The 11,105-nt window shown below is 36.6% G+C and overlaps 1 protein-coding gene across 1 annotated transcript; it reads left to right on the top strand.

The window, feature by feature from the left end:
* Positions 1 to 3,623: 3,623 nt before the first annotated feature.
* On the top strand, positions 3,624 to 7,031 carry LOC107806665 (patellin-3-like). Its single transcript, XM_016630867.2, has 4 exons — positions 3,624 to 5,072; positions 5,739 to 5,863; positions 5,979 to 6,129; positions 6,289 to 7,031. The coding sequence occupies exons 1-4, from the start codon at positions 4,032 to 4,034 to the stop codon at positions 6,541 to 6,543; spliced, it is 1,572 nt and encodes a 523-aa protein (XP_016486353.2). The 5' UTR covers positions 3,624 to 4,031; the 3' UTR covers positions 6,544 to 7,031.
* Positions 7,032 to 11,105: the final 4,074 nt, after the last annotated feature.

Genomic DNA, 11,105 nt, shown 5'->3' with positions numbered 1-11,105 from the left:
TCTTAAATATAAGACATACACCACCAAACACACATTTCGGCGACCACATTTTCAGCGTAACACTATCAAATCAATTGCCCTTTGAGAAATCTATTATTTACCAAGATATATTGATGATAATTGAATCAAATAGTGATAAATAATTTAAGGACTCAATTAAAAATATATTATTTTTAACATGAAATAGATTATTACACTTAACAAAAGAAAGCTACTAATTAAACTAGAATGTAAAGGTAAAGAATTGTACTAAAAGTGCAAACAATTAATATTTACTATAAAAAATTTTAAAACTTTGTATAAAAGTGTGTGTGTGTGTATGTATATATATATATATATATATGTGTGTGTGTGTGTGTGTGTGTGTGTGTGTGTGTGTCTGTATGTGTAAATTTAAAATAGCTACTCCTATATCCGGTTTGGTTCGACTTTTTTTTTTTAATTAAAACCAAACCCAAACCAAATTTGATCGGTTTTTAAATTTTAAAACCAAAACCAAACCAAACCAAAAATTATCAATTTTTTGGTTGGTTTGGTATGGTTTTTGGTTTCGTTCGGATTTTTGGATTTTTGTGAACACCCCTACTTTCGAGAAAAGAAAGCTTTTTGTTTTTTCCTGTTAAGAAAAATTTCTAGTAAATTAAGTTATACAAATAATTATTAATTTCACTCAATAATTATTCCTAAAGACTAATACAGAGCATAATTGTGTAAAAATGACATGGGGTAGCCACTATTTAAGGTGCTATTTATTTTTTATCCAGCAATTCTAATGTTGAGCAAAAATAGCCACTACTCTATTAAAATTAATATGAAAAGACATTTTTACCCTTTCTTCCATTGCTTTTCTTCTCAAACCCTCGCTTCTCACTCTGCATCGAATACATGGGCTCTGGTTTCTTGATTAAAAACTAAACAAGCTGGGCGTGGCTCTTGCAGAGGAAGTTAGTCCAGTTAATCTATAATTTTTAGCTGGAAAATACAAGAAAAGGAAAAGGAAAACACAAACAAGTGTTTCTCTTTTCTCTGTTTGAGATATTCACAAACAAAAATTAGTGCAAATGGGGTATTTGTTGAAAGAGGTTTTGAAGACACTTTGTGGAGTGAATTAATGGTCTTAGGCTATTTTTTGGAAGCGGAAGATCAGTTGGCAGAATACCAATTGAGTTTTCATATTTCAATGAATCAAATTCTCTTTTTTTTATGTGGGTCCTGAACTTAGAGTTGGAAGTTCTAAAATTAAGGATATTTGGTCCTTAACTTAGAGTTACAAGCATAGAAATTAAGAACAGACAGTCCTTAACTTTGAGTTACAAGTTCAAAAGTTAAGGACACTTGGTCCTGAACTTAGACTAACAAGCTCAAAAGTTAAGGACTATAGGTCCTGAACTTATAGTTACAAGTTCAAAAGTTAAGGACAATAGGTCATGAAGTTTGAGTTCCAAGTTCAAAAGTTAAGGATAATAGGTCCTTAACTTTGAATTCCAAGTTCAAAAGTGTCCTTAACTTTGAGTTACAAGTTAAAAAGTTAAGGACACTTGGTCCTGAACTTCAAGTTTCAAGTTCAAAAGTTAGGGACACTTGGTCCTTAACTTTGAGTTCCAAGTTCAAAAGTTAAGGACACTTGATCCTGAACTTTGACTTACAAGTTTCAAAAGTTAAGGACACTTAGTCCTTAACTTTGAATTCCAAGTTAAAAAGTTAAGGACACTTGGTCGTGAACTTAGACTTACAAGGTCAAAAGTTAAGGACACTTGGTCCTGAATTTAGACTAATAAGTTTAAAATTTAAGGACATGTGGTCCTTAACTTACAGTTACAAGATCAAAAGTTAAGGACAATAAGTTCTTAACTTTGACTTACAAGTTCAAAAGTTAAGGACGTTTGATCCTGAAGTTTGAGTTCCAAGTTCACAAGTTAAGGACATGTAGTCCCGAAAGTCCTAAAGTTAAATTCAAAAGTTAAGGACATATAGTCCTGAAGTCCTGAACTTAGAGTTTCAAGTTCAAAAGTTAAGGACATATAGTCCTGAAGTCCTGAACTTAGAGTTTCAAGTTCAAAAATTAAGGACATGTAGTCCTGAAGTCCTGAACTTAAGTATATGAGCATAAGAGTATTTTCGTCCGGGCAGTTAAAATTTATTAAAGCAATGGCTAAAGACTAAAGACTTTTTAAACGGTAACTTAAAAGTAAATACATGTGTTATTAGTGACCACCTGTGCACTTCCCCAAAATTATTGGTACCGTAATACCGTTAACCTTTCAAAAGGGACATGTTCGATCACTTTTTTATGTCTTAATAAATTAAAATAGTACGTACTTTGAGGAAAAAGTTAATCATTTTTTACTAGCGCCACTCTGTACATTATAAATTGCCATAAAACAATTCTAAAAGTTGAAACTTTTTAATTTATATTTCCAAACTTTCGCAAAAGAAACTAATTGTGAATATTTATTTGTAGCATGCATCTTACTAGTACTTCACTTTTTCCTTTTATGAAATTTAACTTAATATCTGTCCTGATATTTTTTGTGGCTAACCTAAAGAATTTACATTCTTTAAAAGATGTTTAAATATATAATTTTCTTTATATACTTCAAAAAGTTACTGAATAAAGGATTTGCTGAATTCAGTCACTAACATACAAAGCAAACGATTTCACCTTACATCTTCTCTCAATTAATATTACTAATCTGTTGATTAAGTGGGCGTTTACATCAGAATTGTGAAATTCTGGAAAAAAGTGAAATACTTTTCAAGTGAAAATGATATTTGAAAATTAGAGTTGTATTTGAACATAAATATATAGTTTGGAGTTGTTTTTAAATTTTTATGAACGATTTGACGTGAAAATTTTGAAAAATAGCTTTTAAATTTTTTTAAATTTTCGAGATTTTATGAAATTCAATTTCAAGTGAAAATTTAAAATGTTTGTGACTAAACACTAATTGCGAAAAAAGTAAAAAAATTTCAAAATATTAAATCTTTTTTATGGTCAAACAGGCCCTAAATTTCACCTCTTGCTAATGCACTTTGTTTTATCCAATATATATACACAAGTAAATAGTACACAATCCTCATAAAATAAAATAGAATAAAAAGGGAGGTGAAACACAACTACGGACAGGGGAGCTGACCTACAAGCAAAGGAAGGTGCAAAGAAAGATCTTTTTGAAAGAACAATAATATTAGCAGTTGTTTCGGTATTTACAAATAAAGCTTTTTGAGGATATTCTAGAAACTATATTTTCAAAAAATATTTTGGAATGCAATATTAATATTGTGCTTAGGGATACTATGTACCTATTTTCCCTTAATTGCTAATCTCTGGTCCACAATAAGTGACTATTTTATCTTTTTTATTTTGATTTAAAATAAATGTCCATTTACATAATCAAAAAAAAAATAATTTTATTTTTACAAAATTTGCTTTATTTACGTATTCCAATGTGTCAAGAAAACAATTAATTAAGATTAATTTAAAAAATAATTTTTTAGGAGTTTATATTTTCTTAATTGGTATGCTAAAGGTAAAATAGTTATTTATTGTGAATTAGAGGGGTAATATATAATCATCCCTTTAACTAAAAAAACAAGAATAAAATATATAAAAATGAGTGAGGTGGTGAGGCAAAAGCCATGTTTTATGGGTACCTAGGATTCTCACATTCTAACAAAAAAAAACCCAGATGCCAAAACAAACCCTTTTCGTGTCAACCCTTAACCTCAACAGCTCACGAGCAAAAACTGCGTCACTCTCCTCAGCCATTTCCCCCTTCTGTCCAAAAAGGCATCTCTCTCTCTCTCTCACACACACACACACTCTCACTCTCTCTCTAGAATGAACTGATAGCTACTACTCTTTTTCAGCTCACTACAACTACTACTACTACTACTGTATACTTGTCGTTACTACAAACCAAACCATCCTCATCACTTCCACTTTTGTATCTATCACTTTCCATTCAAGAACTGTTCATTTTCCCTCACCCCACCATTTGCTTTTCTTGCTGTTTCAATAAGGCCAAGAAATGGCTGATACAGCCCCACCAGAACATAACCTTCAGCCACCATCCACGGCTGAGGAAGATACCCCACCCCCACCTCCACCACCAGCAGTAGAACCAACAGCTACTGAACCACCTCTTGCTTCAGTTGAAGTTGAACCAGTGAAGCAAGAATCAGTAACAGAAGCTGAGGAACATCACCCTGCTGTTACTGTAGTTGAAAAGGATACTCCTTTAACTGAGCCTCCACCGGAAGAACCAACTCTGGTTGCAGCTGAACAGGTATCTGTTACTGTTCCTGAGAAAGAAGCAGAGGGTGTTAGTGTTACTGAATCTGAGAAATCTAAACCAGCTGATGCGAAAAAGATCCCTGAATCTTTGGTTTCATTCAAAGAAGAAAGTAATAAAGTCTCAGATCTATCTGATTCTGAGAGAAAATCACTTGTAGAGTTCAAATTTCTTGTTCAAGAATCCATTAAAAATCAAACCTTTACTACTGGAACCGCAGTTAAAACCCAAGAAACTCAAACCCCATCAACAGAAATTACTGATTTACCTCAGGAAGTATCCATTTGGGGAATCCCACTATTGAAAGATGATAGGGCAGATGTGATTCTGCTCAAATTTCTTAGAGCTAGAGATTTCAAGGTTAAGGATTCATTTGCAATGTTAAAGAAGACAATTTTATGGAGAAAGGAGTTTAACATTGAAGAGCTTGTAGATGAAGATCTTGGTGATGATCTTGATAAGGTTGTGTTTATGCATGGTCATGATAAAGAGGGACATCCTGTTTGCTATAATGTGTATGGAGAGTTTCAGAATAAGGAATTGTATAACAAAACCTTTGGAGATGAGGAGAAGAGGAACAAGTTCTTGCGTTGGCGGATTCAGTTCTTGGAGAGAAGTATAAGGAAGTTGGATTTCAATCCAGGTGGAATCAATACTATCTTTCAAGTTAGTGATCTCAAGAACTCTCCTGGTCCAGGGAAGAGGGAGCTTCGGCTTGCTACTAGGCAGGCCTTGCATTTGCTTCAGGATAATTATCCTGAGTTCGTCGCTAAGCAGGTAGTTAATACACTAGCTCATAGTATATATGATGAATTAATTATATTCATTTGAAGCATTTCCATGATGATAATGGGTGATTGTGATTCTTTAATTGGCGATTCATTTGAAGCGTTTCTATATTTGGCAATGAATTTGGAGCCTTTCTATGTGATGATTTTAAGTTTTTAACTGATATAAAGTTGTCTAAATCTGCTTCCGCATTTACCAAATAGAGCTGATAAGCACTTGTTTATGATGCGATTTCTTGCAGTGTTTATGCGTAGGTTTAGTTATATGTATGTGGCACTATGTTTAAGTAGGATTAGCTGTTAGTTGATGTCTATTACTTATAAGCCTAGTGTGCCATACCTCGGATATCGTAGAAGTTCCCCGTGGGCTTCCCGCTTGATTCCAGTTGACGCACTGGTTCAGAACTCTGAGAAGTATGGGCTGCCTCTCTACCCTCCTCCCGACATAAATACAATGCTTTATTTGTGGCAGGGTTCGAATCTTTAATGTGCACCTGACCAACACGTAATGTCCTACATCTTTACCACTGAACCAAGGCTCCATATCTTGGATTATTATTGTTCTTTGGTAGTTTGGTTATTTCATTCCCTTTTTTTGAAGTTCAAATATTGTAGTCTGGCACAAAGTTTATGGTTCTTGTTTGGATTTTTGAAGGTGTTCATCAATGTCCCTTGGTGGTATTTAGCTTTCTACACAATGATCAGCCCATTCATGACCCAGAGAACAAAAAGCAAGTTTGTATTTGCTGGTCCATCAAAGACTGCAGAAACCCTTTACAAGTGAGAGCTTTTAGCTGTGCTTTATATCAATTTATGCGTGCACAATTATGGCCTTTACTCTTAACAGTGTGCTAGAAGTGGAAGTAATCTTGTCTGTATAACTGGCTCCGTGTAGGTACGTATCTCCTGAGCAAGTACCTGTTCAATATGGGGGCCTCAGCGTTGATTACTGTGAATGCAATCCTGAGTTCACTGTCAATGATCCAGCCACTGAGATCATTGTAAAACCTGCAACAAAGCAGACCGTGGAGATCATTGTAAATGAGGTGAAGCTACAATGCATTTATATGATTTGTGCTTTCCTTTCTATGGAGAAAAATTGCCGACTTTGTTTATGAATTGTAGAATATATTGTTAACAGAATAAAAACCAGCTTTTCATCATCTTAATTATGATAATTCACCATTGAAGCATCTTGATTGCAGAAATGCATTATTGTCTGGGAGCTACGTGTATTGGGTTGGGATGTGACATATAGTGCTGAATATGTGCCGAATACAGACAGTGGATATACTGTTAACATACAGAAGCCTAGAAAGATGACGTCAACTGATGAACCTGTTGTTAGCAGCAGCTTCAAGATCGTTGAGCTAGGTAAGATACTTTTGACAATTGACAATCCTACGTCAAAGAAGAAGAAGCTTCTTTACAGGTACAAGGATAAGCCCTATTCCGACTGAGGATCTCTAGTCGTGAGGAGTTACTTTCAACTGTCAGACCTCAAAATCATGGGAATTGGGATGACCGTGGATATGAATTTTGACATGCACACATCTTTATGTATGAGGAGGTGGAATTTGTGTTGGTTTGCTTTTGTTAGTTGATGGATATTCTGGGTTGATGTTTTTTCAGATTTTGTTTGGGATCTATGAACTTGTTCTTTTGTAGCTGATTGTCCTGTCCTTACTTTGACTTGAGGGCAAGTGTTAGGGATCTCCCTGTAACTTTGGTGTATGGTTTGATACGACGAAGAATTTGAGGGCAGTGGGTGTATACCTTGAGGAACATGTTTTTGAAACCATCTGCTTTCATTTGTCTGTCACTCTGTTGTATATTTTCTTTTACCAACCTAAAGGTCCATTTTCAGAAGACTTGGCATGTAGATATGGTGTGTTACATGTACACTTGTACTTTGTCTGGTTACATTTATAAAATTTACTTGTCTTCATACGGAGCTAAAGCACGAAGCTGGTTTTTTCTAGCCTTGGTTTTAGAATTTCATTCATTTTCTGGTTAGGAAAGTCTTGAGTTGTATGCCTTTGTTTACGACAGTAACATGCTATTACAATATATTTGGCCACTTTTTGCTGGTGCTTTGTAAGGATGGCCCTGCTGAACTATGTTGCTCGGACTTTCCGAAAATTTCGCCGGGTACGTCTTGGATCCTCCAAAAGTAGTATATTTTTGGAGGATCCGACACGGGTGCGGCATCATTTTGGAAAGTTCGCGCAACATAGCTGCTGAATCAGGTAAGCTTCTTCACTTTCTGATGTTATAGTGCAACTTTTGAGATAGAGGAATGACACTCAAAGGTATGCTCACAGTTATTGATTTTGTTCGGTCCATATCTTGACCTTCTATATAGTGTTCAGCTCCCCTGCCATCTCAAATCTCTCTCTCTCTGTGTATCTTGTAATTGGCTTCTTATTGTAAGAAGGCAGCCCGGTGCACTAAGCTCTCGCTATGCGCGGGGTCCAGGAAAGCACCGGACCACAAAGGTTTATTGTACGCAGCTTTACTCTTGCATAAATGCAAGAGGCTGTTTTCACGGCTTGAACCCAGTGGCGGATGGACGTGGTGGGGTTCAACTGAACCCGCTTCATCAAAAAATAATATTATGTATATGTATAAATTACGATTAAAGCTGCGTAAATTTTGTATAAATATTTTATTTGAACCCACTTGACAACTACTATTTTACGACTAAAGTTATGTATTTCTAAGATTGAAACCGCTTGCATAAAATTATGGGTCTGCCACTGTTTGAACCCTTTGACATCCTGGCCCTTTAATTGGCTTCTTATTGTATCTAGAACTATTATGCGTACGGCGGTAAAGAGACTTATTTTGGGAATTTGTTGGATGTTAACTTGAATATTTTTTGCAAATGGCTGTACCAAACTACCAAATAGGTGGGATGCATTTTTAAGAGTTCTGCTGGACAACTTCTAAAGTTCGCTATGGTCATATTCTGGTATGGGAGAAGAGTGTTGATGAGTTGCTTTCTTACATCCTAAGTGATAATGCAGCTTGACTATCTAACATATTCTCTTTATCAAGGATTTTCTGTTGTACCATTGACCTGTTTTGGTTGGGATCAGCATGTTTAAGGTCTTTGCTTTCAATATGTTAACATCATAGGAGCTCGTGTGGAGGATACATAATATGGTACAACGTGGGTATTATTATTCGTTTAGACAAAGGTTTTGGAATCAGCTTTTAATGTAGTATTACTTTGTGGTTATAGTCAGCTGTCGTCAGGCTTTAAGCAGGTTGTTTTATTGAGTTTATAATTCAGTATAATCTTTTATGTTCGTCTATTTTCCAAGAGAGTTACTCCCTCCGTTCCGGTTTATATGAACCTATTTTTGTGACGACCCAAAGGGTCATCACCTGTTTTCTTATCCATTCTGTGCTTCCGAGGCCTTGAAAACCTCATTTAGAGTTACCTCAATTTGCGTGCGCAATCCGGGCGCGCAGCCGGAAAGCTTAAATATGAAATTTTGTGAAAAATGCTAAATTTTGAGTCTAAAATGAATAAATTTGACTTCGGTCAACATTTTGGGTAAACGGACCCGAACCCGTGATTTGACGGTCCCGGAGGGTCCGTGGGAAAATATGGGACTTGGGCGTATGCCCGGAATCGAATTCCGAGGTCCCAAGCCTGAGAAATGAATTTGTAAGTAAAATTGTTTTATGAAAATGTATAAGGAATTTTGAAATGAAATCTGATTAGAAAGCGATGATATCAGGCTCGTATTTTGGTTCCAGCCCCTTGTACAGGTCTTATATATGGTTTAAGTCATTTTTGTAAAATTAAGTTGAAAACGGAGTCCGTTTGACGTGATTTGGACCTAAATTGCTAAACTTGATCTTTTATGAAGTTTGAGAAAAATTCTTTGATTTTGAGGTTTAATTCGATGTTATTGATGGTATTTTGGCGATTTGATCGCACGGACGTATGAAGTTGTTGAGTTAGTACGTGTATTTGATTAGGAGCCCCGAGGGCTCAGATGTGATTCGGATGTGTTTCGGATGTGTTTCGGAAGGCTTCAGACTTGGAAAATGTTGCAGGTTTCTCAGCTGTTGGGTTTCTGGTGTTGCCTTCTTCGCGTTCGCGGGAGTACCCACGCGAACACGATGGGTTAATTGTTGCTGAAGGAATTTCCTTCTACTCGAACGCGTAGCTCAGGTTGCGAATGCGAGGCTTTGGGGGGATAACCCTTCGCGAACGCGATCCTGGCCACGCGAGCGCGAAGGCCAAATGGGCCTGGGCAGGGAGTGGGGTAGTTGTCTTACGCGAACGTGAACCCTTGGACGCGAACGCGAGGGCTCGAGGAGATTACTCTTCGCGAACGCGAGCCCGTGTACGCGAACGCGAAGGGTCAGTCGCAAACGCGAAGGGCATTTTCGCCCAGTGATTTTAAAAAGGCCAAAAACAGAACACTTTTGGGATTTTATAAAATTTTCACAAACCTCTTCTTCTCCAAAGCTCTTAGGCGATTTTTGAAACTTCTCTTCACCATAATCTTTTGGGTAAGTAATCTTTAACTTATTTCCTTCCATTTTCACCAACATCTATTGAATTTCTAGGCCTAAAACATGTAATTAAGGGTAGAAATTAGGGAATTGGGTATTTAGACCTCGTTTTAAGGTCGAATTCTGAAAATAATAATATATTCGGACTCGTGGATGAATGTGTTATCGGATTTTGGTTCGAACCTAGTGTTTTGACCAAGCGGGCCCAGGGTCGATTTTTGGGATTTTAGGAAGAATACTTGGGAAGCTATAATTAGGCATTGGATTCGAATTGTTTAGCATTTATTGATGTTATGAAGTCATTTGTGTATAGATACAATCAATTTGGAGCCGAATTTGAGAGGAAAAGCGGTAATTGAGGATTAAATTAGCCGCGGAAGTTTGAGGTAAGTGTTTGGTCTAACCTTAGTTTGAGAGATTAGGAGTTGAGTCCTAGTTGCTATGTGATAATTGTTGAGTACGACGTATAGGCATGGTGACGAGTATCTATACGTTGATGTCTAGCATGACCGTGAGTCTTTACATTGTGAATATCCTGATTTTTTTGTGTCTTTCATGCTTTAGTGATGATTTCTATATGTTGTGAAAAGCTTGTGAAAGAAATTGTGACCTTTGAACTTCGAGGAGCATTGACTTGAGTTATGTTATAAAGTGTGAAAGTATATGAAATGATTGAACCCTTTGGAGCGTCGGCTCAAGTGGTAAAGCGAGTTAAGAAGTAAAAGTGAAAGAAAGAGAAAGAGTTATTAAATTGCTCCCTTGCCGGGATGTTTGTTGCTTTGTTGATTATCTCCCTTGCCGGGATGCTGAGATTATTGATATTGTTCCCTTGCCGGGATTTAACTGTTTAATTGTGTTCCCTTGTCGAGATTTCTATTATTATTTGTTTCCTCCCTTGCCCCTTTGTTTGTGATTGTTGTTTGGGTGAGGAAGAGCGTTAAAGCACGAAGGGTGATGCCGTGCATTGTTTGTTATTGTGAGGAAAGAGTGTAAAGCATGAAGGGTGATGCCGTGCCGCCCGATGTACCATTCAATGTCGATTTTATTGATTATATGGTGAGGAAAGAGAGAGTAAAATCACGAAGGGTAATGCCGTGCACATTTTTATTATATGATTGCTTTGGTGAGGACGAGAGTAAAAGCACGAAGGGTGATGCCGTGCATTTGTTGATTTCTGATTCTTCGTTGATATCCGAGTTATGTTGTTTCTTTTATTACTTGTTGTTATTTGATTTACTTCGAGGTTATAGATTCCTTTACCCTATTTGCCTTATGATTGTTGTTTGGGCGAGGAAGAGCGTAAAGCACGAAGGGCGATGCCGTGTATTGTTTTGGGTGAGAACGAGAGTAAAAGCACGAAGGGTGATACCGTGCAAATTGTTCATTTCTGATTCTTGACAATGTTCTAGTTATGTTGCTACTTTCCTTACTTGATGCTTTCTATTCGGAACCGTTATCCCTCCACAGCATGTTTCCCCTTCCC

Source organism: Nicotiana tabacum, chromosome 6, assembly GCF_000715075.1.
Source record: "Nicotiana tabacum cultivar K326 chromosome 6, ASM71507v2, whole genome shotgun sequence".
NCBI lineage: Eukaryota > Viridiplantae > Streptophyta > Magnoliopsida > Solanales > Solanaceae > Nicotiana > Nicotiana tabacum.
The sequence above is the reverse complement of the archived record's forward strand: the minus strand, read 5'-3'. Positions and strand labels throughout refer to the sequence as shown.